Source organism: Chlamydotis macqueenii, chromosome 23 (genome assembly GCF_036417535.1).
Source record: "Chlamydotis macqueenii isolate bChlMac1 chromosome 23, bChlMac1.mat, whole genome shotgun sequence".
Taxonomy (NCBI): Eukaryota; Metazoa; Chordata; class Aves; order Otidiformes; family Otididae; genus Chlamydotis; species Chlamydotis macqueenii.
Window position 1 is genome coordinate 4,178,636 of NC_141578.1, and position 27,151 is coordinate 4,205,786.

Here is a 27,151-nt window from a genome sequence, read left to right on the forward strand (position 1 = left end):
CCTTGCCACCGTGCCCAGCTGTCTCAGCCCTTTTGATGCTTGAGGAGCCCGTGGCAGAGCAGGGAGGGGTGCACCCAGAGCACCCAGGGGTGCCTGGCACGGAGCAGGGAGCCGCTGCGGCCAGGACCTGCTCCAAAGGGCTGTGGAAGAGAAAGGCTCCTGTTGACTTCCATGAGGTTTGGAAAAGGCCCATGTTAAACATTGCATAATCTCCTCAGACAGCTGGCAGGGCCCCCAGGATGATTCATAAAACCGAAGCTCGGGAAGGATTCATTAAATCATCTCATCGGGGTTCAAGCCCAGCCCCAGCCGCACCGGTCCCCAGTTTTGCCTTTGGGGAGCGGGATCCGGTGCGGTGTTCAGATGGGGCATCCCGGCTTGGTTTGGAGATGCACGGCACGTCTGACGTATAAAACACGATTTTCCTGCTCCAGTTAGACTGCAGCTTGTGCTGTCGACAGCTGTACTGGCCGTGACTGGACAGAGAGGCTCATTTCGGAGCCTGATTGATTGCACCTTGGTTCAGATTTGTCTTAAAGAGATTCTGTCATTTCCTTGCTCCTTTCCGCTGCTCCCAGTGTTGCCCTTTTGGCAAACGCTCCGGCGCATCCGGAGCCGAGTGCTGGAGGAGCCCGGGCGGAGAGGGGAGCTCTCTGCAAAACGCTGCCCGTGCTGCCGCGAGGCCCCTGGGCGTCCTGGCGGGACGCTGGGCTCCAGGCTGGGATTTATCAGCATCTCCCGCAGCCTGAAAACATCCTCAGCCCCCGGAGATGATTTCCTGAAGCAGAAGCAGCCCGAGTCTCGAGCGGAGGAACCCCGCTCAGCCACCCGCACTGCCCGCGGTTGCCTTTCCGACATCTTCCCATTGCAGAGCCACGATTCCAGCTGTGTCTCCCAGTTCCTTCCACTCTCACGTAAAAGGAGGTGAACGTGGGATGGCAAAGGGTGGATGCTCTCCCCGCTGCAGGGGAACACTGGGCTGGTGCCAGGGCTGTCGGCGCGCCCTTGCCATTCCCAGACAGCTCCGCTGCGGGAGCAAGTCCCTGCCTTGCTCCGCGTGCGTCGGCATCGCTCTGACTGCCGGAGCCACCGCATGGAAAATGTCTGTGGTTTTGGAGCGAGGGGCTGCGAGCGGTGAGCAATCCGCTTTTGGGGCGTCTTGGCCAGCGGGGATCCATCCTGCCACATCCACTGCGGCAGGTCCGGACCTGCGGCCGTCTCCGGGCACGGCACCTTTGGTCTCGGTGCTGCCGGGAGCCCCCGGTCCCCATGGCCCATGCACAGAACCCCTTTCAGTGCTGCCCCATAAGACCTGCTGGGGTTTTGGGGGAATTTCGGTGCCGTTTTATCCCCGTCCTAATTTTTAAGTCCTCGGTTTAAAGCTTGCAAGGACTTTGTATGATTGCTCAAGGCCGTGCTGCGGTCCTGGGCTGAGCTCCTGGATGCAGAGGACCGTGTTGTCTGGGGGACAGAGGGATGCTGCTGCTGCATCCCAGCCTGTCCTATCCTCCCTGTAGCTGAGGGCACGGGTGGCCCCTCTGGGGGGGTGCAGAGGGTGCTCCTGCACTCAGCTCTTCTCCTTTTGGCGTTCAGCACGCGGCCCAGATGGAGCAGAAGCAGAACGAGACGGAGAACAAGAAAGTGCACGGGGACGTGGTGAAATACGGCAGCGTCATACAGGTACGGGCGCTCGCTCTCCCCTCCTCCGCGCTCGGCCGATGGGTTTTGGCGGGGGGATGCGCAGATCCAGCACGCGCGAGTCAGGCAGCAGCTGCGAGGGGGCTCCTGAGATCACTCCTGGGTATGCCCAGCCCTGGGGACCCCCAGGGGGGCTGTGCCACCGCCGCTCACCCCGGCGTTCACCTTTGCAGCTCCTCCACATGAAGAGCAACAAGTACCTGACGGTGAACAAGCGGCTGCCGGCCCTGCTCGAGAAGAACGCCATGCGGGTGACGCTGGATGCCACCGGCAACGAGGGATCCTGGCTCTTCATCCAGCCCTTCTGGAAGCTGAGGAGCAACGGGGATAACGTAAGCATCCCAAAATTCAGCTGTGCAGAAAGCACCTGCGTGCTGCCTGTGTGCCGGGCGCCCGCCCTCATCCTTGCTCCCCCCTTTCCCATTTTGCTCCCCAGGTAGTCGTGGGAGACAAAGTCATCCTGAACCCCGTCAACGCCGGGCAGCCGCTGCACGCCAGCAACTACGAGCTTGCCGACAACGCCGGCTGCAAGGAGGTACGGGGAGGCTGGGCTGGGGCCAGGCTGCGTGTACAGCGTCTGGTTTTTGGGCTTGCCTGTTTTTTGTTTGTTTTTTTTTTTTCCTTTTTCTTCCTTTTCTTTCCCTTGTCCCACGGATTGTGACCTTGCTGTCTTGCTCCCTAGGTGAACTCGGTCAATTGTAACACCAGCTGGAAAATCAACCTGTTCATGCAGTTCTGCGACCACATGGAGGAAGTGCTGAAAGGGGTAAGGAAGGAGGTTCGGCTGCCGCCGGCCGCCTGGGACACGGCGGGCTCCAGGGACCCGGCCCCGGTCTCCTGCCAGGGCAGGAGAAGTGAACAGCCGTTTGGCTGGGTGACAAGGGCAGAGGAAAGAGATCCTGCCTTGAGGATCTGAATTTCTGGGAGAATTCCTCCCTGGGAGAACTTAACAGCAAGCTAGGGTTGGATATTTTAGTATGAGCAGGTGCCTGAGTGGGCATGAAATTACCCTCCACCTCGTGTTAAATTGGCTCTTGAGGACAATATGGGGCACACATAGTGCCAGCAGCGGCTTCTGGCTGCGAGGACAATTTTTAGGTGTTTAGCCGTGCAGCGGGGCTGGCTGTTGCCTGGGAAAGGAACTTTCCCTGCGGAGCTATTGTTCGGGGCCAAGATCCTCCAGGAAGCAGCTGGATGGATACGGATTGTTAGGATCGTACAGACCCTCGTCCCCAGGCGCCACGCTTATCCCGGCTTCCCGCATCCCCTGAATCCTCCTCCCCGGGGCCTTAATGCCTTAAACACATTGGGGAGCGGAGCCTCTGCCCGCTCCGGGCGTGCAAAGTGGTGGGTTCGCACCCATTGGGGAGCGGAAGCGGAGGGAAGGGACTGCTTGCGTGCGTAAACGGAGCGATGGCACTGCAGGGTGCCCCGTGTCCCCGCGAGGTGCCCTCCCCTGGGTTCAGAGGAGCGTTTGTGCGGCCAGAGGCAGGCGATGCCTGGGCACGCCGCAGCTGGGAGCTGCAGGGGTGGGGGGGTCACAGGAGGAGACACGTCGGCTTGTAGGGGAGCAATGTCCCTGGGTCTTACCGCCATGTCCTGGTCCAGGGGGACGTGGTCAGGCTCTTCCACGCCGAGCAGGAGAAGTTTCTCACCTGCGACGAGTACAAAGGCAAGCTGCACGTCTTCCTCCGCACCACCCTGAGGCTGTCGGCCACCTCGGCCACCAGCTCCAATGCCCTGTGGGAGGTGGAGGTGAGTGGGGAGGGGATGGAGCATGCATCCGCGGGATTTCGGGGTACCTCTGTGGGCTGCTGTGCTTTCACCGAGGGAGGCTGTGAGAAACAATGGCTATTTCTATAAATCTCCACTTCTAGTAGCCTAGAGGCTCCAGCTCTGCGAGAGCACTGGGAGCACTGGTATCCATCTGAGCTCTGCACTCTGAGGGCATTTGCTTGTCACTGCCTTTCAGATAGGACGGGGCTTTTATCACCGGCGTGTTTGCCGGGGTCAGTGGGGGCTCAGGGGCAGGAATGGCGTCCTGGTTCCTGGCCACCCCACGCGCCACTGGCTCATCTCTCCGCTTCTCCCAGGTGGTCCACCATGACCCGTGCCGAGGGGGAGCCGGGCACTGGAACGGCTTGTACCGCTTCAAGCACCTGGCCACGGGCAACTACCTGGCAGCGGAGGTAAGGGGATGAGCAGAGGGACGCAGAAACCTGCCCTGCCCTCGAGAGGCTGGGGCAAAGGCAGAGCCCCGCTGCCCTTACAGCGGCCGTGCCCAGGATGGCCTCTGGCCCCGGCTCCAGTTCGCTTTAGGAGCCGTCCTGCCCTGGGTCTCTGTGGCTCCTTGCTCACAGGAGGCGTCGGCACCGGGGCTGTGAGCATCACTGCAGGGCTTTCCCCCCTGAACCCCCCCACCCCACGGTGCAGGGGTTCACTTGCCAAAATTGCTGTTGCCACCTCACTCTTCTTCTGGCCCGGGTTGGGGCAGGAGGGGGTGGCTGGGATTTTCCTCAATTTCCTTGCTCTGGAGAATGGAAGCAGGAGAAAATTCATCCTACTGCATTTAACCCTTCCCAGGCAGGTTTTGCCCACCCTCATCCTCTGGTCCACAGCAGCATCCAGGGCTGTCCTTGCCTGGAGAGGGCGTGAGCAAAATTTGAGCCTGGAAACACCATTTACCAAGTATTTTTGCTCCCATTTAAGGCCAGTTCAAGGCCTCCTGATAGAGGCACAAAGATGTTTCCATACTTAAATGATGTGGTTTATGTGACACAAGTGGGCTGCCAGGACCAAGGGAAGGACAGTGTTACATCCTGCTGCCAGGGCAGCAGGGGTGGATGGGGGGGATCCTGGTGTGCCGTGTCCCAAAGGTGTTCCCTCGCTGGAGAAGACAACCAAAGGCAGCCCCCAGGACCACTGGCAGGATGGAAAATAGCAAATACTGGGGCTCTGAAATGGCTGCTTTAAACCAAAAGACGCTCGGGTGGCATCTCCTGCAGAGGAAAGAAGATCACAGGTTGATGACAGGCTGGTGCCGCCTGGTCGGTGTTGCTCACCGAGGCCTCAACCTGGGGCCTCGAGGGATTTACGGCAAGAGCTCGTCTTGCTGCAACGCAGAGCCCCGGCTCTGCTCGCCGGGGCTCACCCCATCCCTCTCCGCGGGGATGGAGCGCGGTGCGCCGGGTACGGGTCGCGTCCTCCAGCCCCGTCTGGGCAGGTTTCCCCTCTCTGTGATGCGATCGAGGAAGGCAGGAACAGAGATAACCACCCCGTGCTCAGGGTTTTGGAGGGACCGAGTGGGAGGACTGATAGCTGTCTTTCATCTCCCTCTTTAACTTTTCAGGAAAACCCAAGTTATAAAGGAGACGTGGCTGAGCCCAAAGCAGCGCCCACGGTGAGCTGTGTGCAGCCTCGCTAGCGGAAACGCTGCTGCCGCTGCCTGAAATCATGCCGTCTCTTAGACTCTGCCTGAAAGCAGGGAAATTCCCCGAAACAGAGCCCGCTGCGGGGACGGGTGCCCGTGCCATGCCGCCGGGTCCCGCTCGGTGCCGAGGCCGCAGCTGGAGGCTGTCCCGCTGCCTAGCAGAGCGTCCCCGCATCCCGCACTCTAGAGTAGCATCCCTACGTCCCGCTTGCGAGGGGACCCTGCCGAAATCTGTCGGAGGGGTCCCAGTGCATGTTGGATCCGCAGGCCACGGGGAAGTGCCGGTAGAAGAGAGATTTGGACTTTCAGGGGGTATTTTCCTCTTTGCTGCCGGTGAGATTTGGAGAAGGGGTGGCCTCGTAGCTCAGGTGCATCACGCTGCGCTTGCGCTCTTGCAGCCCCTCGCGCGTCTCCGCGCTGCGAGGCTCAGCCCGCCACCGGAGCAAAAGCTTCTGCTCTGAGCGTAGCCGCTGCGTGTCTCCTCCGACGCCGTCCGCACGGGGAGGCCGGGCTCGACGGGGCGGCCGTCCCGTGCCGGGCTCAAAGCCGCTTTCCCCGGTGCAGGGGGGCGGCGGCCGCGCCAGCCGCAGGAACACGGGGGAGAAGATCAAATACCGGCTGGTGGCCGTGCCCCACGGCAACGACATCGCCTCCCTCTTTGAGCTGGACCCTACCACGCTGCAGAAGACGGACTCCTTCGTCCCGCGGTACGTCAGCGCGTGCCGCTGCAGAGGGATGGAAATAAAGAAGGGAGGCTTAATTGCATGGTGTGAAATTTTGGCGAGTCTGTTCTTACAGGGGTTTTGCTGGGTGCTGGGGGAAGTGGTGGGTGCTGGCGTGTCTGCGCGGGGACCGCTCACCAGGATGCTGTGCCGTTTGCAGGAACTCCTACGTGAGGCTGCGCCACCTCTGCACCAACACCTGGATCCAGAGCACCAACGTGCCCATCGACATCGATGAGGAGAGGCCCATTCGCCTCATGGTACGGCCCCGCTCCCTCCTCTGCGCGGACCTATCCTGCGTGCCCAAATCGCTCTTAGCGTGTTCCTTCCCACCCAGCACCCAGGGACTGAAACACCCTCACGATCCAACGGGATGGCTGGAGACCAGCCTAGAGCCCATCCCAGTAACCTGGAGCCCACTCCAGTCCATCTAACGGGGTCTAACTGGGTCACTGACGTCCTCCTGAACTGGGTGGCAGATAATGGGAACGTGTTTGGCATTGCCCTGTCTGTGTGATGCTGCTTCCCTGTTGCTTCCCAGCTGGGCACGTGCCCCACCAAAGAAGACAAAGAAGCTTTTGCCATCGTCTCCGTGCCTGTGTCCGAGATCCGGGACCTGGACTTTGCTAACGACGCCAGCTCGATGCTGGCCAATGTGGTGGAGAAGATGAACGAAGGTTTTCTCAGCCAGAACGACCGGAGGTAAAAAGTCATTTTTGGGGCTGCGCCGGGTTCCTCCAAGGGCTCTCCAGCATCGCTGCAGGATGGGGCCCCTGCCTGGGTCTCGGTGCCAGCGCTGTCTTGCTTTCCTGCCCACGACCCAAATCCACGCCTGCTTCTCCCAGGGGTCTGGCGAGGAAACCAGATAACGCCGCAGCCCCGCTCTGGCCCCTCCTGTGCCGCTAGAAAAATATCCGAGGGGCTGAGAGCTGGCCCCGCAATAGGGGCGGCCGGGTTAGTCACGGTATTATTTTTAGGTGGGTGGGTTCTTGGTGCTTCCTGAGCAAACACAGATACCCCGTGGGACGGAGCGAGCCGCTTCCGCCCTGCCAGCCCGCCCCGCACGGGTCCTGTGACTGAGGGGGCAGAGGCGTTAAATGCAAAATCCCCAGCATGAATCACAAGCTGGCTTTGCCCTGGCACCTGGCTCATGGTGATAATTTCCTTAGGAACTGTAGGGGCTGGAAAAACCTCTTGCTTGAGGGCAGTCGTCAACCTCTAGCAGGAGGTGGAGGGGAGCAGGTTCCCTGCCAGCCCAGAACATGGGCTCTTTGGTCCCCCAAAATGCGCCGGCATCGTTGCAGGGACCTGAGTCTGGGTGGGCTGTGCAGGGTGGGTGAGCAGCCCCCCTCAGCCAGAGGGTCCCGCCACCCTGCTTGGACCGTGCTCCTTTGTAGGTTCGTGATCCAGCTGCTAGAGGACTTGGTGTTTTTCGTCAGCGACGTCCCCAACAATGGCCAGAACGTGCTGGATATCGTGGTGACCAAGCCCAACCGGGAGCGGCAGAAGCTGATGCGAGAACAGAACATCTTGAAGCAGGTGAGTGGCCCTGAGGCCCTGTGTCTGAGCAAGGCTGAGGTCCTGCAGAGATGTCCTGCTCTGTCCAGGGCCATGCTGGAGGCCAGGGATCTGGAAAGCCCCATGGAGGAGGTCTCCAGCGCATGCCCCCGTGGTGCACCAAGCCCTCCTGGACACCTGCATGGTGGGAGTGGTGCAGAAGAGGACACATCACTTCTCATCTTTGCTTTTGGGCAGATCTTTGGGATCCTGAAAGCCCCCTTCAAGGATAAGGGTGGGGAAGGGCCCCTGGTGCGGCTGGAAGAGCTGTCGGACCAGAAGAACGCTCCCTACCAGTACATGTTTCGGCTGTGCTACCGCGTGCTCCGGCACTCCCAGGAGGACTATCGCAAGAACCAGGTGCATGAGGGGTGACGGGGGAGCCCCCATCCCACCACGTTTTGCATAGACCTGGGGTCTACAAAGCTCTTGGTGGGGCAGGGGGCATTGCCAGACCCCAACGTGCAGCCCCGTGCACTCACCGCTTCTCTGCCCGCCCCAGGAGCACATTGCCAAGCAGTTCGGCATGATGCAGTCTCAGATCGGCTACGACATCCTGGCTGAGGACACCATCACGGCCCTGCTGCACAACAACCGCAAGCTGCTGGAGAAGCACATCACGAAGACGGAGGTGGAGACCTTCGTCAGCCTGGTGCGCAAGAACCGCGAGCCACGGTGCGTGTCTGGAAAGGCCCCGTCCCAAAGGGCTTTGTGCCGTGTGATGGATGGGATGTGCCTGGATCAGAGTTGGAAAAAGCCCCCAGGGACCTTCCTTTCACAGCGAGCTGTCTGCTCTGCAGGTTTTTGGACTACCTCTCGGACCTGTGCGTGTCCAACCACATTGCCATCCCCGTCACCCAGGAGCTGATCTGCAAGTGTGTGCTGGACCCAAAGAACAGCGACATCCTCATCAAAACCGAGTGAGTAGCCAAGGGAGGAGGTTTGCTGTCATCAGGGTGCCTGGCCCTCCCTGCCACCAGCTCCTAAGATGCGCTGGTAAAAGCTCCATCACCCGCTCCCCATCCACGGGAGCATCTCCAGAACCCCTTTTCTGCCCTAGGCTGAGGCCGGTGAAGGAGATGTCCCAGACCCACGAGTACCTGAGCATTGAGTACTCGGAGGAGGAGGTCTGGCTCACCTGGACGGACAAGAACAATGACCACCACGAGAAAAGCATCCGGCAGCTGGCGCAGGAGGCCCGGGCAGGCAACGCCCACGATGAGAACGTCCTCAGCTACTACAGGTGATGATCCCACGGCATCTTCTTCCCCAGGTGAGGACATTGGGGTTGTGCACTCACCCCCTCTCCCCCTCATCCCCGGGCAGGTACCAGCTGAAGCTCTTTGCCCGCATGTGCCTGGATCGCCAGTACTTGGCCATCAAGGAGATCTCCCAGCAGCTGGGTGTGGACCTGATCTTCCTCTGCATGGCAGATGAGATGCTGCCCTTCGATCTGCGGGCATCCTTCTGCCACCTCATGTTACACGTGCATGTGGACAGGGACCCCCAGGAGCTGGTGATGCCTGTGAAGTTTGCTCGGCTCTGGACCGAGATCCCCACGGCCATCACGATCAAAGAGTGAGACACGTTGGGGCTCGCAGTGGCTTTGAGGGGCAGGGCAGGAGGTGGAATGGCAGATGCCATCCCGTGTAGGGACTGGGTTGGCTTTAGTGGGAACTAGGGTGGGGGAGGCATTTGTGGAGTGAAGTTGGCAGGTCTCGGCCTTCAGAAGGAAGTAGGGTCCATCACAGTCATGAGCATCACTTCTGGCCGTGATAGATCAGCAGCTACCTGGACGGTGCTCCTTCCAGGCTGGGTGCGAGGAGACTCGCTGCCACCCAGCTCACTGCCACCACCTCCCCTCGCAGCTACGACTCCAACCTCAATGTCTCGCGTGATGACAAGAAGAACAAGTTTGCGAGCACCATGGAGTTTGTGGAGGACTACCTCAATAATGTGGTGAGCGAGGCGGTGCCCTTTGCCAACGAGGAGAAGAACAAGCTCACCTTCGAGGTGCGAGACCTGCTGATGTCACCGGTGTAACTGCCTCTGCGACGAGAGCGGCCGCGCTGGCATCCCTCTCCCCCGTGTCTGTTTATCCTGCTCAGCCCCGAGCGCGGAGAGGTCTGGAGTTGCCTTGTCCTTCCCCAGGTTGTCAGCCTTGCCCACAACCTCATCTACTTCGGCTTCTACAGCTTCAGTGAGCTGCTGCGCCTGACACGGACGCTGCTGGGCATCATCGACTGTGTCCAAAACCCCCAGCTGATGATGCAGGCAGTCTACAATGATGAGGTGACGGGTGAGTTCCTGCTCTATAACCAGGGATGATCCTGTGGGAAGGTGTTTTCTGTGGTCTGCCCAGTGCTTTCCAGTCTTATGTGCAAGAAAACAATCCACTGGTTTCACATCAGCAAACCTTTGGCTGGGGCTGCGCTGGGAGACAAGAGGTGTTGAGCCCTTGGCCATGCCAGGGAAATGGCCAGTCCTCCTGCTCGTTCTCTGATTAATAACCACAGCGTTTTTCAGTCTAAGTGGGTCCTTCTGCTGGTCCTCTGCCACCTCCCTTTCCATCTGCATTAACACTGCCCGCTGTGGCCGCCTCTGTAGGGAAGAACGTGCGGAGGTCGATCCAAGGCGTCGGGCAGATGATGTCCACCATGGTGCTGAGCAGGAAACAGTCCATCTTCAGCCCTCCGAGCCTCAGTGCCGGGTCTGCCCCGGAGCAAGTGGACAGGGGGAGGAGCGTTGAGAGCGAGAATATTGTGGTGATGGAGACCAAGCTGAAGATCCTGGAGATCTTGCAGGTTGGAGCTGGTGGGAAGGGAGGAGCATTGAGCTGCAGGTGGGACCTGTGGGATAGGGTGGTAAGGGGAAGGCATGAGTTTCTGATGCGAAGAGACAGCTGGCCTGAGGAGGGCACTCACTTTTGCTTTCTTCTTCTTCACTGCTGCCAGTTCATCCTGAACGTGCGGCTGGACTACAGGATTTCCTACCTGCTTTCTGTCTTCAAGAAGGAGTTTGTGGAAGTCTACCCCATGCAGGACAGCGCAGCAGATGGGACAGCTCCAGCCTTTGACTCCACAAGTAACTCTCCCACTTTACTCCTGGTACAGCTTCAAACTTGGCACACTCCACAGGCTGGGGACACACGGGTGACGGAGGTGACAGCTCCCGCAGCCCTCCATCTGCTGCCGCTGCTGGCAGGGAGCGTGGGGGACTGGAGTTTGTGCAGGAGGGATGAGGTCCAGCATCCGTGGGGATGCTCAGAGCGGGAGCTGGGGAGCTGGGTTGGTTCCTGTGGGGTGTCTGCTGGTGCACGTGGATCACGTTGGCTGCCCCTTCATCTCCCTTTCACCTCCCTTCAGCTGCAGCCATGAACCTGGACCGGATCGGCGAGCACGCAGAAGCCATGTTCGGTGTGGGGTGAGTCCCTGCCCCTCCGGCCCATAGTTAGCCTGGCCATAGGGCTCTTCCTCTCCTGTCCATCCTGCTGAGCCTGAAAGCTGCAGGTGATGAGGAAGATGAGGTTGTGAAGGCTAACGCAGCTGTCCTCATCAGCCCCGAGGGGTGACTGAGCGCACGCGAGCTCCTGCGTGGCTGCTAACACCAAGCGCTTTCGTCCCGGCTTCAGGAAGACGAGCAGCATGTTAGAGGTGGATGACGAGGGAGGGAGGATGTTTCTGCGGGTGCTGATCCACCTGACGATGCACGACTACCCGCCGCTCATCTCCGGCTCCCTGCAGCTCCTCTTCAAGCACTTCAGCCAGAGGCAGGAAGTCTTGCACACCTTCAAACAGGTAACGCTGGTGGGATGCTGCTCTGGAGCACCTCTAAACCCATGCTTGGCCATGGATGGAGGATGTGGGATGGGTCCCTGGCCCCTTTCCTTGGGAGGGAGGTCTGGGAGAGGAGGGGAATGGGGTTCGTGCCCCAAACTGGAAACCCCTGGGGATGTCGCTGCAGGTTCAGCTCCTGATCTCAGCCCAGGATGTGGAGAACTACAAGGTGATCAAGTCAGAGCTGGACAAACTCCGCACTATGGTGGAGAAATCGGAGCTCTGGGTGGACAAGAAGGGCAGCAGCAAAGGGGACAGCACAGTGGAGGGGAACAAGAAGGAGAAGAAAGAGGTGAGACCCCTGAGCAAGACCCTGGGAACCAGGGCAGGAGAGGAGTTGGGGGGCAGAGGTGCAACTCACTTCAGCCCAACACCTGATGTCTGTCGGCGGGCCGTGCACCCTTCTCCCTAGAAGAGGAGGGCCAGGGAGGGTCCGGTGGGGTGTAGTTATGCCCCAGGCTATGCAGAGCCGCAGTGTCCCCTTTCTGTCCCCTTGCAGCACGCTGCCGACGAAGAGGTCATTGCTCCCGGAGAGAAGAGCAGCGAGAACTATCAGATAGTCAAGGGGGTAAGCGAGACCAAACCCTGTCCCCAGGGCTGTCCCTGGAGGCACCAGCAGTGCTGTCTGCCTGGCCTGGGCTGGCACGGCCGCACCAGTGAGAAGGGGACGGGTGGAATCATGGGGAGGATCTCCAAGTGCTCCTGTGGTTCAGTAGAAGCGAGTCCAAGGCAGGGCTTGTTCCTGCCAGCTCAGCGCGAGGAGGAGCCCTGTTATGTCCCCAGGGCTCACAAGCCAATCTTATGCTGAGGGGGCCAGAGCGGGTGGTGATGATGATGAGTTGGTGATGGTAGGAGGGCTCTGCATGGCACTGCAAGGAAGATTTCTGAGGGGGGTGCCAAGATTTGCCCATACTAGATGACCTTTGAAGGTCCCTTCCAACCCTAACCATTCTATGATTCTATGATTCTATGATACTGGTGGGCTCCCAGGCTCTGTTCCCGTCTGCCATGGTCCTTCCCTCCCCAGATCCTGGAGCGGCTGAATAAGATGTGCGGCGTCGGAGAGCAAGTGCGCAAGAAGCAGCAGCGCCTTCTGAAGAACATGGATGCCCACAAAGTGATGCTGGATCTGCTGCAGATCCCGTATGAGAAGGTGGGTGGGCAGAAGCTGGCTGGTCCTGGAGTGTCCAGGGTGAGCGGCGAGGGACACGGTGACCCCCTGCATGACTGGGTCCTGCTGGGAGGGGAAGCAGCCTGCTACTGCTCTCCATCCCTCGCCAACTCTGGGTATTTCTCTTCTCTGCACTTCCTCAGGGTGATGCCAAGATGATGGAGATCCTGAAATTCACCCACCAGTTCCTGCAGAAGTTTTGTGCTGGCAATCAGGAAAACCAAGCCCTGCTGCACAAACACCTCAATCTGTTCCTGACCCCGGGGGTAAGGAGAGGGCGGTGGCAGGCAACAGCGTGGGGAGAGACTTTGGGGCCGAGAGCAAGAGATACAAAAGCCAAGAGGAGACCCCGGGAGAGGAAGGGTCAGGGTAGGAGGGGAGGGTGCTCCTTGCAGCCCCCCAGCCTCACCCTGCTCCCCTGGTCCCCCAGCTCCTGGAGGCTGAGACGATGCAGCACATCTTCCTCAACAACTACCAGCTCTGCTCAGAGATCAACGAGACGGTGCCGCAGCACTTCATCCACTGTGTGGCCACCCATGGCCGCCATGTGCAGTACCTGGACTTCCTGCACACCATCATCAAGGCCGAGGGCAAGTACGTCAAGAAGTGCCAGGACATGATCATGACCGAGGTGAGCACCTCTCCCCCTGGCCAGTGGGGCGTGAGCATGGGGTGTAGTGGGGCATGGCTCCTAGGAGATGCATGGTTGGCTTCTTCCTTGAGGAAGAGTCTTGCTGCCCATGCTGGCTTCTCCCTGGAGTAGGAAACATCTCCAGGAGCTTAACGCAAAGCCCAGGAGCCAGTAGACATCTTGGACACCGTTTTCTTCCTCATGAGGTTTCTGACCCTCCTTCTCTGGAGTGGTGACCACTGACCCTTCCCTGCAGCTCACCAATGCCGGGGATGACGTGGTGGTTTTCTACAACGACAAGGCTTCGCTGGCCACCCTCCTGGAGATGATGACAGCAGCCAGGGATGGGGTGGAGGAGAACAGCCCGCTGATGTACCACATCTCACTGGTGGACCTGCTGGCTGCCTGTGCTGAGGGCAAGAATGTCTACACAGAGATCAAGTGCACATCCCTGCTGCCCTTAGAGGACGTGGTGCGGGTGGTGACACATGAAGATTGCATCACGGAGGTATGGAGTGCCCACTGAGGAGGGTCCTGGTGGCTTCGCTCTGATTGCCTTCTCCTGATGGCACCTGTGCCTCTCCCTTGGCAGGTGAAGATGGCCTACGTGAACTTCGTCAACCACTGCTACGTGGACACAGAGGTGGAGATGAAGGAGATCTACACCAGCAACCACATCTGGACTCTCTTTGAGAACTTCACCCTGGACATGGCCCGGGTGTGTGAGGAGGGTTGGGTGGGAGGATCACGTCAGCAACAGCTGCTGCACCAGGTGGGGACAGGCTGGTGTCACTGAGGCTTCCTCGAAGCCTGGGGAGCCAGTTGTGTGGTGTGGGCACTGTGGGGACTTGTGTGGCTGCCACACTATGGGCTGAGGCGCAGTCAGGGCTCTCTGGTGTAGACCCAGGAGCTGTGTCACCGGCCATGGCCGTTGGCTCTGCAAGGTCCCAGCAGGATCCAGCCAGGACGTGTGCTCACCTCGCCCTGGTGCCATCGGCATCCTCCCTTCTCACAGATGTGCAAGAAGCGAGAGAAACGCCTGCCAGACCCTACGCTGGAGAAGTACGTGCTGACGGTGGTGCTGGACACCATCAACGCCTTCTTCAGCTCCCCCTTCTCAGAGAATAGCACCTCGCTGCAGGTAATAAGGCGTTGCACGGACGGGTCATGGCTGGGGGAGGAAAGCGGCTCATCAAGCCCCCCCAAAACAAGGTCTGGACATGCCTCGCACTGATACGTAACCGTCTGCTCTCTCCTTCAGACCCACCAGACCATTGTGGTGCAGCTTCTCCAGTCCACCATGAGGCTGCTGGAGTGCCCCTGGCTGCAGCAGCAGCACAAGAGCTCGGTGGAAGCCTGCATCCGCACGCTGGCCATGGTCGGTAAGGAGCCGTGCCGGAGCGACGCTCTGTTTCCCACCGACCAGGAGGACGCAGCCACCCTTGGCCGCCTCCGCTCCAGGAGCGAGCAGGAGCCATCATCCCCACTGCAGGTCTTGGCCGGGTGCTCCGGCGCGAGGCTGCTGGCTGGGAATCGGGAGGTTTGGCTCTGGAATGTGCTTTTTTTTTTTTTTTTTGAGCTATGTCCCCGGGCGTGACCAGGGTGACGTGGGGACAACCGAAGCCTGGGCTTGGTTGGGAGATCCCTGGTGTGTTCCTGCTGATGAAGGGCCTGGAAACAAAGCCGGCGTTCATGGCCATTTTCCCTCAACGGGATTTTTCCCCCAGCCAGCCTGTGGCAGCCCGAGTCAGGACAAGGGTTGTCAGCACTGAGTCACCGCGCGGAAAGGATTGCTTGGTGGTTAGGCACTGGGTGGGGATTTCCCTTTCTAATTTGAGGCAGGGTGCTTACCACATCTCCGTGCTGGGCTTTCCCAACCAAAAACTGGCGGTGGTGCCTCTTTCCATCCTGTGTTGGACTGGAGGGGCTGTAGGTGATGTTGTGCTGGGATGGGGAGGGGTGGATGGAAATACTCCACCCCTCGCTAGCCTGGAGAACTTTACTCTTGTATTTAACCCATATCTTCTCTGCTGCAAATGAAGGTCTAGGTAGGAGCCAGCTGGTGGCATGGTCTGGGTCATAACTGTCCCCAACCCTGGCTCCTTCTCCTGCAGCCAAGAGCCGCTCCATTGCGCTGCCCATGGACCTAGACGCCCACGTCAGCTCCCTGCTCAACAGCAGCTCCACCAACACCGTGCAGAGGAACACGTCCAGCTACAAGACGGCCACACGGACCTTCCCCCGCGTCTCCACCACCCCCAACCAGTGGGACTACAAGAACATCATAGAGAAGCTGCAGGTATGGGGCAGGGAGGCGACGGTGGCATGGATCAGTGCATGATGGCACGAAGGTGCTGGCGTTTCAGGGGTCCCTCTCCCATGCTCGTGTCTCCTAGGCATGCATTGGCCCTAAAGGTGTGTGCTGTGACTTGTAGGACATCATCAACGCACTGGAGGATCGCTTGAAACCGCTGGTGGAGGCTGAGCTGTCTGTGCTGGTGGATGTCCTCCACCGGCCAGAGCTGCTCTTCATGGAGGGGACGGAAGCGTTTCAGCGATGCGAGAGTGGAGGTTTCCTGTCCAAGTGAGGATGCTTTTAACTGCTCAGGGATTACTGGGAGTGCTGGGAAGGGCTGGTGACCTTCACCCTGTGTGGGCTGTGCATCCCAGTGTGTGCCTGCAGCCTGGAGGGATGGTGGGGATGGTTCTCTCGGGGACCACCCTGTCCCTCTCGGCTGCGTGACGGTGGCTCTGCTGTGCCAGGCTGGTACAGCACACCAAGGACCTCATGGAGACGGAGGAGAAGCTGTGCATCAAGGTGCTGAGGACTCTGCAGCAGATGCTAGTGAAGAGGAACAAGTACGGCGAGAGGGTGAGCACCACGGCGTGGCCTCAGCCCTGCTCCGCTTCCTAAGCTGGCAGTGCCCTCCCCGCTGCAGCTCACGGGTGCTCAACCTCGTTCCGCTCTACCACTGGCCCTGGTGTTGGGAGACTCATGACGTTTATTTGTCTTGGCAGGGCAACCTGCTGCGGAAAATGCTGCTGAACAATTACCTGCAGAACAAGAAGTCCAGCTCCAAAGGAGAAATGGTGGATGCTGCTGGGGGAGGTGAGTGCCCCTCTCCTGCCCCTTCCCGATCTCTCTGTGCTCACACACACCTCAAGTGCCCAGCTCCCAGGTCATGGTGGGATCCAGTCTCTAGCTAGTCTCCATGCCCCCACCTCAGTGGGAGTAAAGGATTTGGGGAGATGAAGGGATGGGACTGAGATGCCCCTGGCAGCGATTTACCTGTGCTGGTTCTCCTGCAGCACCACAGCATCGCATCCCTCCGTGTCCTCTCATGCAGGTCAAGACCAGGACTGGTCCGCTATTGCTGCTGTCCAGTGCCGGCTGGACCGAGAAGGGGCCACCAAGTTGGTAGCTGACCTCATCATGAACACCAAGAACGAGAAGATCTTCCAAGAGAGCATCCTCCTTGCCATCCGGCTGCTGGACGGAGGCAACACCGAGATCCAGGTGCTGAGCCCTGGCTGCGTGGTGGCACTGGGCAGCCACCGTTTGATGTGTGCAGTGTCATGCTCCCAGCACTTGGAAGAGGCTGTTACAGGGCAGTCTTGGGCCCTGGGTTGGCCCCTGGGCAGCAGGCTTTGCCAAAATACTGTTCGGTTGCACATGTTAGCTGGTCTGGTTTGGGGTTTTCCCCAAAATTTGGGGTTTTCCACCCAAATCTGTCTGGTTTTGGGTTTTGCAGCGAAAGGGGCAGATTGCTGCAGGTTTTCTGGAGTAATGCTGATGCCCTCTGCCGGGTTTTGCTCAGGGCTGCAGCTCTCAGGTGATAAGTCCTGGGTTATCTTGAATCCTTTATTGCAGGGAAGCCAAAAAAAATGTACATGTGAAAAACCAGTCGGATTCCAGGTCTGGAGCTGCTGTGCTCGCTGCTTGCTCTGTCCCTCACCCTGCTTGCGGTAAAGGAGAGCACAGCAGCAGGGATTTACCCCGTAAATCCAAGAGTACTGAGATGTCCAGGGCTGTCTCAGACCACATCTTGAGTGCTGGAGGCTACCGAGTCGGAGGGGTGGGCTACCAAATTGGAGGGGTGGGCAGGGATAATGGGCGCTTGAACAGCTGTCCTCCTTCCTCCCAGAAATCGTTCTACAACCTCATGACGAGTGACAAGAAATCCGAGAAGTTCTTCAAAGTTTTGCACGACCGGATGAAGAAGGCGCAGCAGGAGACCAAGTCCACGGTGTCTGTGAACATGAGTGACATCGGGAACAAGCCCCGCGAGGACAAAGACGAGCCCGACCCTGGCAACAAAGGTATGGGGCCGTGTCCCCTGGTAGGGCTAACGTCTAGCTCGTTGGGTAGCCCCATGCTAATGAGGTTGGATTGCCCTCTAGGACGAGGAGACACCTTCGTGATGCCTGGCACCCCCTCCCGGTACCCGATGGCCATAGGGTTTCGGAAGGGCCATGACACCGGGGAGCAGGGTCAGAACAACGAGATGGGGGTGACGGTGCTGATCATGGAGCCTATTCTGCGGTTCCTGCAACTCCTTTGTGAGAACCACAACCGGGATCTGCAGGTTGGTTACGGGACTGCTTGGGTCCGGGGGTCAGGGCAGGACTGGAGTGCGGGAAGGCTGGGCTCTGTCCCAGTTTGGTCCAGAAAGGCATTGTACTGGCCACTCCGTGCCTCAGTTTCCCCATCGGCAAGTGCACCATCCCTTATGGATAACTTTTGGTGTTCATAGCACGACTGAGTGCTGCTCTCGTAGGTCTGTACGTTACAGGGGTGGCCGCAGCCCACTTCTCCATCAAACTGCAGCTGAAAGGGGTGTTGGGAGGGGGATGAGGACTGCCCACCCCACCAGAGCGATGCTGCGCAGCCCCGTAACTGCAGTCTTTGCCCCACAGAACTTCCTGCGGTGCCAGAACAACAAGACCAACTACAACCTGGTGTGCGAGACGCTGCAGTTCCTCGACATCATGTGCGGCAGCACCACGGGGGGACTGGGGCTGCTGGGCCTCTACATCAACGAGTACAACGTGGCCCTCATCACCCAGACCCTGGAGACCCTGACCGAGTACTGCCAAGGGCCCTGCCACGAGAACCAGGTCTGTGGGTATCGCTGCGAGGCTGGGTCGTTCCTGGTGGGTTTGGGGCATCTCACGGCTTTTCAGGGACCCCAAAGGGAGGATCTGGGGGGGATGCGTGGGAAAGCAGCAGGGAGAGGGCCAGATCTTGGTTTCAGGGTGTGAGTGGGAACAGAACGTGGGCAGCTGAGGATGCACAGGGATGCTGCGTGGGTTATGAGCTACTGCTTGGCTAGATGCAAACGGGGGTCAATGGTGGTGCAAATGGTGCCCCGTCCAGGGAGAGAGGAGATTTGGGGCTCCTGGGGTCCTCAGGCAGGGTTGGTGCTGTAGGCAGGGCACTGTTTCAGCCTTGGGCTGTGCTGGAGGGTGAAGCTGGGAGGACCGGCAGCACCCATGGGATTACACATCGCATTGCTTCCTCAGAGCTGCATTGTGACCCACGAGTCCAACGGGATCGACATCATCACAGCCCTCATCCTCAACGACATCAGCCCCCTCTGCAAGTACCGCATGGACCTGGTCCTGCAGCTGAAGGTGGGCAGAGCCTCGGGCTGCACGCGTGTGTGCATCGCTGCGTGGGCTTGCGGGCATGGCCACGGGGTGAAGTGGCTGCTGACATGGGGACTGTGCGTGTGTGAGGTCCTCAAGCGTGGGAGCACTTGGGCTTGGTGGGACAGGGCTGGTGCATCTCCACCGTGTGATGCTCAGGTAGCTCTAGCACGGGGCAGTCGCAGCTGATTTGAGTACAGGAGGGTTTCTGCCCACCCTGGGCAGAGGCAGGGCACGACTCCCTTCAGCAAGGCCTTCTCCTCACCAGGACAATGCCTCCAAGCTCCTCTTGGCCCTCATGGAGAGCAGACACGACAGCGAAAACGCTGAGCGGATCCTCATCAGCCTCCGCCCGCAGGAGCTGGTAAGGGCTGATGGTGGAACCCCCCCAGTGAGCCCCCAGCCTCCCCAGTTCATGCCCATTGCTGGGCTGGGCCTGTGGGTCCTGCTGCAGTTTCTCATTTGCAATCCAATAAACATCTCAGCTGCCATGATGCTGGTCGCACACCACCTTCTGCACCAGCATCCTTGCCCATGGTTTTCCCAGAGCTCTTCGTGGCTGGAGGAGGAAAAGGAGGCGAGATGGGGAGAAGCTCACTGTCCCTCTGCTTTCTTCCAGGTCGACGTGATTAAGAAGGCCTATCTGCAGGAGGAGGAGTGCGAAAACGCCGAGGTTTCCCCCCGGGAAGTCGGCCACAACATTTATATACTGGCACTGCAGGTACTGGGCTCCCACTCACCGATTTCCCATTTTTCTCTGTATTTATTTACGTTTCCTCCAGCCAGGCTGGCCTCGGGGCGGCACATCCGGGAAATGGGCTTTTGGCTCCTGTGAAAAGCCAGCCCCCAGCCTTGCCGGCCGTCCTGCTCCCCCGCGCACCCCGTGTCCCGCTCCCGTGCGTGCCGCTGGCCGCTCACCAGCCGGTGCTCACCCGGCTGTCGCCATCCCTCTTCCAGCTGTCCCGACACAACAAGTCCCTGCAGCAGCTCCTGAAGCCGGTGAAGAGGATCCAGGAGGAGGAGGAGGAGGGCATCTCATCCATGGTACGGAGAAGCGTCGGGAACGGAGGCAGAGTCCCCCCAGCGCACCCTGACCTTGACTGGAGACTGCCAAGAGCTGCTTCTTCACCCTTGCTGGGTCACCCTGGGTTTTGTTATTTAAGATTTGATGGGTTTTGGATTTTCTAAAGAAAGAAAGGCTTATCAGTGCCCTTGGAGCCCAAACAACAAGCCCAAAGGCACGTGCACCTTGTCGAACCAAGCTGCGGAGAGCTTGAGCCCAAGGAAGGCTCAGCCGTAGGGTGACATCCCGCTCGCCGGAGGGACAGGCTGGTGCCCCTGATGGGGGCCTGCTGATGCCCGCTTTCTCCTCGTCCCTTCAGAAGAGGAAGGGCTGAGTCCTCTGCTGTCATTTCTTGCCTTTGTGCTTTAGATCCCGAATGAGATTCAGCAGCGCTGTGATTTCCCTGGGGTTTCACGGGCATTGATTTGTAATTTGTGGATTAGCAGCATTTGGATGTAATTATTGCAGGGAATCGAATGTCTGTCACCTCAGGGAGGGCTTGTACTTCTTCAGGAAGCTTTAATTCATTTGCTTTTCCCTGAAACCTCATCAGCTTTGGTAAATTTTTGAGGATCGCTGTTGTCAGGGCAGAGTTAGACCTGACCCCCCGGGCTGAGGCCTCTCTCATTCTCCCTCCCTCTCCCCACATCCCAGCTCAGCCTCAACAACAAGCAGCTGTCGCAGATGCTGAAGTCGACGGCCCCGGTCCAGGAGGAAGAGGAGGACCCGCTGGCGTATTACGAGAAACACACATCCCAGATTGAGGCAAGACCTCTTAGCTGTTGGGTTGCCGGTACGCACGTGGTTGGTGAATCCCACGTGCGCTCCAGCCGCCCCGTGCCTGGTTATTTTGCACTGGGAGCCTTCGCGTCCCAGTGCCGGCGAGAAGCAGATGGGTTCTTGGCTTTCTTGGCAGAAGGGATGCCTTCGCTGGGTAGTATCACAGGCCAGTGGCTGGGGACACTTGGATCCCAGCGGAGCGGGAGGGAGGAGGAGAAGGCACAGCTGGGTCCAGGAAAGGGGAAACCAAAACCTGGCCGGGGCAGGATCTGATGGCAGCCTCCCCTTCGCCCTGCTTCCTGCAGATTGTGCGCCTGGACCGAAGCATGGAGCAGATAATCTTCCCGGTGCCCGGCATCTGCGAGTTCCTCACCAAGGAGACCAAGTACCGGCTCTTCACCACCACGGAGCAGGACGAGCAGGGCAGCAAAGTCAGTGATTTCTTTGACCAGTCGTCCTTCCTCCACAACGAGATGGAATGGCAGAAGAAACTGCGCAGTAAGAGCAACCCAGACCTTCCCTTCGGGCTCCCCCCGCCAGCACGGGCACCTCAAATGGCCCCTGCTGTGAAACTGGGCAGCAGCCCTGCTTTGAAAGGGCTACAAACCCTGGCAGCAGCCTGGAAATCACATCTCTGAGCTCCTTGTGCCCCTTGCTCTGTGGAGCACAAAGCCCTCGGCGCTTTGTGGGGAGCGGAGGTTAATCAAGATCCCAGAGACGCACTTCCTCCGTGCCTGGTAGTGCAGTTCCTCAGCAGTCTGAAATGCAGCTTAGCACACTCCCTGCAGGTGTTCTCCCCTGGAAAGCCCTCTCTTCATTGGTTTTCAGTTGCCTTCTCCTAAGCCAGCATCTAGCAGCTGCACATGGGAAATAAAACTTGTTTCTCCCTGCGCCCTGCAGACATGCTGAGGTGCTTTCAGGGCTGCGTAAGGACGGAAATCCTGGCTTAAAATAACAGGAGTCACACTATCAATACTGCGATGCAGCTAAGGGGTAGTGTGGCAGCTCTGCAAACACTTGCAGATCCAGTCAAAACTATCTTAGGAATTCAGCCGGAAACAAGTTTCCAGTATGGATGGGAAATTGCTGGCTGGGTCCCCTCTGGGACCCGAACCAGGGCTGAAAACACAAAGACGCTGTTGTCCTGAAGGACGCGAGCAGCGCGGCTGTAGGAGGTGGGCGATGGGGAGGAGGGTGAGGAGAATGGAACCGATCCGATTCCCAGGTCCCAGAGCAGGTCAGAGGGCTGAGAAGCCAAGAAATGTGAGCAGTAACGCTCTGAACCTGCACTCCTACTTCAGCAGACGAGGGGGGAGCTTTTAGGAACATTTTGAATGAAGAGGGAGGCGAGGGTCCCTCTGTGCCGGCTAGCGGTGCTGAGCCAAGCCCTTCAGATGTCTGGGAGGACAAAGCCTTCCCCAGTTGGCCCAAGGTTGGCTGAGATTTGTGTTCTGCCTCCTCTCCCTCCAGGCATGCCGCTGATGTACTGGTTCTCCCGCAGAATGACGCTCTGGGGAAGCATTTCCTTCAACCTGGCTGTCTTCATCAACATAATCATTGCTTTCTTCTACCCCTATGTTGAAGCCACTTCTATGGGTAAGTGGCCCAGCATCTGCTGCTCCTTGAGACGGAAGAGAAAGGGGACCTTCATATGCAGGAAAACTGGGCCCCTTACCTGTACTTCCCCCACGCTCGGTCTCCTTTTGTCTTGTAAAGCCCCCAAGTCCTTTCTGCTGGGCAAAGGAAGGGATTGAGTCGAGATTGCAGGTGCCAGCCCTCCCGCTGTTTCCTTCCTAGGGAAAAGTCCGTTCTCCCTGGGCCGTGCTTGCGAAATGGGGGAAGCGATGCCAGAATACCTGACGCCTCCATCCTTTACAGTGGTTTTGAGATCTCAGATAAAAGTCAATACTAGTTTTTGCAGTCAAGCGTAATTTCTCACTTTCTTCCCTCTGATAATCAGCACATTAATTTTTCTGGACAGCTTGGACAGCAGCACGGTGTCCAGTTGGCAGCACGTATTTAATTTATTGCCATTTAATTGCTGTGGGCCTTCTCTTCCCAGGAGTGCTGGACTCCCCGCTGATCTCGCTGCTCTTCTGGATTCTGATCTGTTTCTCCATCATGGCCTTGTTCACGAAGCGCTACGGTGTCAGGCCGCTCCTCGTGGCACTGATCTTGCGATCGATTTATTACTTGGGGATTGGGCTCACTCTGAACATACTGGGAGCTCTCAATGTAAGTTCTCCACGTGCTGGAAGAATAGCTGGAAGCTGTTCTGCATTCATCAAGTGCAGCAAACCCCACTCCCTCCCCTTTCTGGTTGTTCCCCAGCTGACCAACAAGATTGTGTTTGTGGTGAGCTTCGTGGGCAATCGCGGGACCTTCATCCGAGGCTACAAGGCCATGATCATGGATGTGGAATTTCTTTACCACGTGGGCTACATCCTGACGAGCGTCCTGGGACTCTTTGTGCACGAACTCTTCTACAGCATCCTGGTACAATAAATGCAGATGTTTGGGGCACGGTGGCAGCCTGTCTGCCCCGTTAGAAGCTAGAAGGTTCCTGTGACACCTTCCGGGGGCTGACTGATAACAGCAGCGGGAACAATTCCCTGTGCTTTAATCTTGCGTAGGCTGATCTTTCTGCCTTCCGACAGTATCTTTTGCTGTCTCTCTCCTGGCCTTTTGCTATCGCTGTCTTTCTAATCTCTGCTGTGTACATTATCTGGGTCAGCTGGGAGACAAAGTGAGCTGGCGAGGGCAGAGGCAGGGTGCATGTGTCCTATTCTTGGCTCTCCTGCTGTGCGCAAGTCGCTTCATTCTTCTCTGCTTCCCTACAGTAAGCTGGGAAATTCAAATGCTTTCTGTGAAAGTTGGTCAAGGTCTGCTGAGCGATCCAAGATCTCGGGATAAAAGGGGATGTAGGTAGGCCAGGCATTATCAAGAAAAGCGCCCCGCGGCATTTCTTTGCTCCTGGGTCCTTTCAGCTGTTTGACTTGATCTACCGTGAGGAGACCTTGTTTAACGTCATCAAAAGCGTGACGCGGAACGGCCGCTCCATCCTGCTGACAGCCCTCCTGGCCCTCATCCTCGTCTACCTCTTCTCCATCGTGGGCTTCCTGTTCCTGAAGGATGACTTTATCCTGGAGGTGGACCGGCTGCCGGACAGCAAAGCCAAAGGTTGTTCAGCCCTTGCCCTCATTGGCTGCGGTGCTTGGGTTAGGGGGGGCCAGGCAGAACATGGGTGGGCTTCTGCATGAGAGCCTGCTCCCTCCCTGCTGCGAAAGCACTTGTGTCTGTGTGTGTGTGTGTGCATGCGTCGTGGGATTTATAGCCTTGGGGGAAGCTCCTGGTGACACTGATTTTGGGGGTTGGCAGAGAAGACTGTGCCAGCTTAGGGACCTCATGTTGCAGAACGCAGGGTTTTGGGGCCAGGAGTGATCGCAGAGAAGGGAGTGGACAGCTACAAAGTTTTAGCACTGTAGAGGTCTTACTGAAACATAAACAGAAGATTCAAAGCCTACAAAAGGCTGGGAGAATGTCAACCAATTTTTTTTTTCAAGAAACCCAAAAGCTACAAGAAGAGGCAGTTGAGAAGCCCCCGTGACGGCAGCGAAGAGCTTTACTAAGGCCAGCTGATGCTCTGACAAGGCTGCGGTCTCTTTTAATTGCAGATGACCCCTTGGGGATGCAAAGGAACATGGAGACCTTCATGGAGTCATGCAGCGGTGACAAAATTAGCTGCTCTGCTGTGCCCACTGCCTTGGAAGGTAAGCAAGCTCATTAGAGAGGTCAGCTCTGAGTAGGTTGAGTGGGTTGACTGCCTGGTTTGTCAGCGAGCTCAGAAAAATCCGAGCTTTTCAAAGATGGAAACAAACACCACGCTTTCTGGCACACATGAGGCAAGAGGCCTGCCAGTTTTACACTGACCTTGGCATAAAAACGTTGAGGTAGATTCAATTTAGTCATAAAGAAAGTGGGAACTTCAGAGCACTCAGCCAAACACCTCCACAGGAAGAACCAAGCTGGAGCAGCTGCTGGGAAGTTGCTGGTTGGGAGATCCACGACAAGCATCTGCTCCCAGGAGATCTGCCACTGCATCACTGCAGCAGGAGTCATCCCCGCAGCTCTGGATTCTTTGTAATCGCCTGGTACTTCTCCCTGTCTATGCTTTGACTTTTTGCTTTTATTTCCTCCTCCGGTACTCTAGAAACAGACGCTGACCAGCGGGAACGCGCCTGCGACACGCTGCTCATGTGCATTGTCACTGTCCTGAACCACGGCCTGAGGAACGGAGGGGGCGTGGGTGACATTCTGCGGAAGCCGTCGAAGGATGTGAGTTTGGGCAGCACGTGGGACGCCTTTCTTCTCCCAAGTCCTGCTGTAGCTACCGCTGTGCAGCTGCCCTCCCTCCCTGGGACCCGTGACACTTCCAGCTCCCTGTCCTCCCGTGCTTTCCTCCTCTCTTCCCCTCTCACATCCCTGTAATTCCTCCTCACCTGGCACCCTCAGCCCACGGCACGGGGCAGCACGGTTGGAGTTGCTAGAGGAGAGGTGTGCGAGAGACACATTTATCCCTCTCATCCATTACAGGAGTCCTTGTTTCCTGCTCGAGTTGTCTACGACCTCCTCTTCTTCTTTATTGTCATTATCATCGTCCTTAACCTCATCTTTGGAGTCATCATCGACACCTTCGCTGACCTGAGGAGCGAGAAGCAGAAGAAGGAGGAGATACTGAAGACAACCTGTTTCATATGCGGTGAGCGCTGGGACCTCGGTGTACGGGAATTGCCCCAAAGCCCTTCCCCTCCTCCAAGGTTGAGGGAAGGACAGGAGTTTCAGCTGGCTTCTGGTTTTCATTTGCTTCACAGTAAAACTTAAAATCTGTTCGCTGATGGGTCAGTGCAGCGTGAGGAGGCTTAAATGAGGACACAAACTGAGGGGAAACTGTCTGTGTTGTTCCTCGCCTTCTGTTAACGAGGTGTTAAACTAAACCACCACATTGTGGAGTTCTGTCACCCCTGAGACCATCACTTAGCCAGTGGAAAAAAAAGCACCATATTACTAGAGAAATAAAATACAGAAAATGTTCTGGAATGCTTTCAGTCATAGGAAGGCATCCAAAAAAAAAAGGGAAAAAGCCACTAAGTCTAGCTGGTTTTTTTTCTTATAAGATCCTCTGGGTGCATTTTATGCTGTTAGATACATAGGCAGGAAGCACAGCTCGTAGTACTTTAAATAGAAGCCTCCTGAATACACAACTGGGTTATTTTCCCCCTGTTTTGGATGCTTGTTGTGTGCTAAATGCCAACTAATTATTAAAAGCACTTCTTGAAAGTCACACCTGGGAGAGGATGCAATTATCTCTACTTCCTTTCACATTTGTTTGCTTGCTCACTTTTTCCTTTCTCCTCCCCTCCCCATCTCCTCCCTCCGCCTTCTCCGTTCTCCGCTGCCTTTCCCAGGACTCGAAAGGGACAAGTTTGACAACAAGACGGTGTCCTTCGAGGAGCATATTAAATACGAGCACAACATGTGGAACTACTTGTACTTCATAGTGCTGGTGCGGGTGAAAAACAAGACAGACTACACGGGGCCAGAGAGCTACGTGGCGCAGATGATAAAGGTGCGTGTCCTCGCAGGGCAGCTCTTTCAGGATCGCAACCTGCCTACCCCGGGGAAATATTTGAGAACAATGGGCTTGCCAAACAAAACCAGTTTTGAGAAGGAGCTTTTGGAAAATATTTAATGATGTTGTTGCGCCTTAGTTTGTTCTTAGCTGGTTATTTCCACTTTGCAATCTCAGCCAACGACACATTGTCTGTTTGATGTTTTGTACTGCGTTTTTAAGGACTGCACCGAGGGCAGAAGCGAGCGGTAGAGAGTGGGACTTCAAGGTGATTTCAAGGCAAGAAGGGAGGGAAACGAAATTTAGAAAAAGAAAGACTTCTGAACTTGAGCCCAGAAGGCTTTAAGAAAAAAAAAGCTGGAAACAGACTATTCATGGAAAATGTGCAAAGATACAGACAAGACGAGCCTTTGAGAATTTCTTTAATCCCTAAGCACAGGCAGGCTTCCTGTTAAATCCTACCAGATCTCTTCCCTCCTCCTCAGCCCCTCTCCAACTCCCATTCTCCATGATCGCCTTTCCAGAACAAGAACCTTGACTGGTTCCCCCGGATGCGAGCCATGTCGCTGGTCAGCAATGAAGGGGAAGGGGAACAGAACGAGATCCGAAACCTTCAAGACAAACTCAACACCACAATGAAGCTGGTGTCCCATCTCACCTCCCAGCTGAATGAGCTGAAGGAACAGGTACTAAACACTTAAAAATAGGAACACTTGAGGAACACTTGGCTATAGAAACTCACTGTCTGTACCAAAACAGACACCAATTGCAAGGAACAGGAGGCAGAAGGAGCCCAAGCGGGTAAAACTTCAGATACAAAGTGAAGGGCTGCTGCAGCTCTTTTGGGGAGAGGGGGCGGGGACACTTGGGACGTGTGGTTTTTGGTAATTACCTTCCTCATCAGCTAGAGTCCAACTCACAGGGTTTTTCTGGCAGATGTTTAAAGCAGCCTAGTCAGTCACACGCTGGAGGCGTGTTAGTGAAA

The 27,151-nt window shown here is 57.4% G+C and overlaps 1 protein-coding gene across 2 annotated transcripts in view; it reads left to right on the forward strand.

Moving 5' to 3' along the window:
* ITPR3 (inositol 1,4,5-trisphosphate receptor type 3) overlaps positions 1-27,151 on the forward strand; it is a 41,255-nt gene that overhangs the window by 12,556 nt on the left and 1,548 nt on the right. Inside the window, exons 4-57 of one of the 2 annotated variants that reach the window (XM_086765427.1) lie at positions 1,594-1,680; positions 1,872-2,030; positions 2,135-2,233; positions 2,381-2,464; positions 3,307-3,453; positions 3,792-3,887; positions 5,048-5,098; positions 5,693-5,835; positions 6,011-6,110; positions 6,392-6,552; positions 7,248-7,389; positions 7,606-7,767; positions 7,910-8,082; positions 8,208-8,327; positions 8,468-8,650; positions 8,734-8,985; positions 9,276-9,420; positions 9,559-9,706; positions 10,015-10,211; positions 10,362-10,491; positions 10,773-10,830; positions 11,039-11,204; positions 11,371-11,535; positions 11,743-11,811; positions 12,271-12,396; positions 12,558-12,680; positions 12,845-13,045; positions 13,302-13,553; positions 13,638-13,763; positions 14,061-14,186; positions 14,307-14,427; positions 15,160-15,344; positions 15,481-15,629; positions 15,809-15,917; positions 16,064-16,154; positions 16,393-16,562; positions 17,191-17,365; positions 17,447-17,631; positions 17,963-18,163; positions 18,569-18,679; positions 18,963-19,058; positions 19,314-19,415; positions 19,652-19,738; positions 20,412-20,522; positions 20,843-21,035; positions 22,008-22,133; positions 22,600-22,772; positions 22,869-23,033; positions 23,525-23,717; positions 24,212-24,307; positions 24,748-24,872; positions 25,131-25,296; positions 26,003-26,163; positions 26,691-26,852. In XM_086765427.1, the coding sequence (XP_086621553.1) occupies positions 1,594-1,680; positions 1,872-2,030; positions 2,135-2,233; positions 2,381-2,464; positions 3,307-3,453; positions 3,792-3,887; positions 5,048-5,098; positions 5,693-5,835; positions 6,011-6,110; positions 6,392-6,552; positions 7,248-7,389; positions 7,606-7,767; positions 7,910-8,082; positions 8,208-8,327; positions 8,468-8,650; positions 8,734-8,985; positions 9,276-9,420; positions 9,559-9,706; positions 10,015-10,211; positions 10,362-10,491; positions 10,773-10,830; positions 11,039-11,204; positions 11,371-11,535; positions 11,743-11,811; positions 12,271-12,396; positions 12,558-12,680; positions 12,845-13,045; positions 13,302-13,553; positions 13,638-13,763; positions 14,061-14,186; positions 14,307-14,427; positions 15,160-15,344; positions 15,481-15,629; positions 15,809-15,917; positions 16,064-16,154; positions 16,393-16,562; positions 17,191-17,365; positions 17,447-17,631; positions 17,963-18,163; positions 18,569-18,679; positions 18,963-19,058; positions 19,314-19,415; positions 19,652-19,738; positions 20,412-20,522; positions 20,843-21,035; positions 22,008-22,133; positions 22,600-22,772; positions 22,869-23,033; positions 23,525-23,717; positions 24,212-24,307; positions 24,748-24,872; positions 25,131-25,296; positions 26,003-26,163; positions 26,691-26,852 (7,644 nt within the window). Of the gene's footprint in view, positions 1-1,593; positions 1,681-1,871; positions 2,031-2,134; positions 2,234-2,380; positions 2,465-3,306; positions 3,454-3,791; positions 3,888-5,047; positions 5,099-5,692; positions 5,836-6,010; positions 6,111-6,391; positions 6,553-7,247; positions 7,390-7,605; positions 7,768-7,909; positions 8,083-8,207; positions 8,328-8,467; positions 8,651-8,733; positions 8,986-9,275; positions 9,421-9,558; positions 9,707-10,014; positions 10,212-10,361; positions 10,492-10,772; positions 10,831-11,038; positions 11,205-11,370; positions 11,536-11,742; positions 11,812-12,270; positions 12,397-12,557; positions 12,681-12,844; positions 13,046-13,301; positions 13,554-13,637; positions 13,764-14,060; positions 14,187-14,306; positions 14,428-15,159; positions 15,345-15,480; positions 15,630-15,808; positions 15,918-16,063; positions 16,155-16,392; positions 16,563-17,190; positions 17,632-17,962; positions 18,164-18,568; positions 18,680-18,962; positions 19,059-19,313; positions 19,416-19,651; positions 19,739-20,411; positions 20,523-20,842; positions 21,036-22,007; positions 22,134-22,599; positions 22,773-22,868; positions 23,034-23,524; positions 23,718-24,211; positions 24,308-24,747; positions 24,873-25,130; positions 25,297-26,002; positions 26,164-26,690; positions 26,853-27,151 lie in introns of both variants that reach the window. The other variant, XM_086765426.1, reaches the window with a different exon arrangement.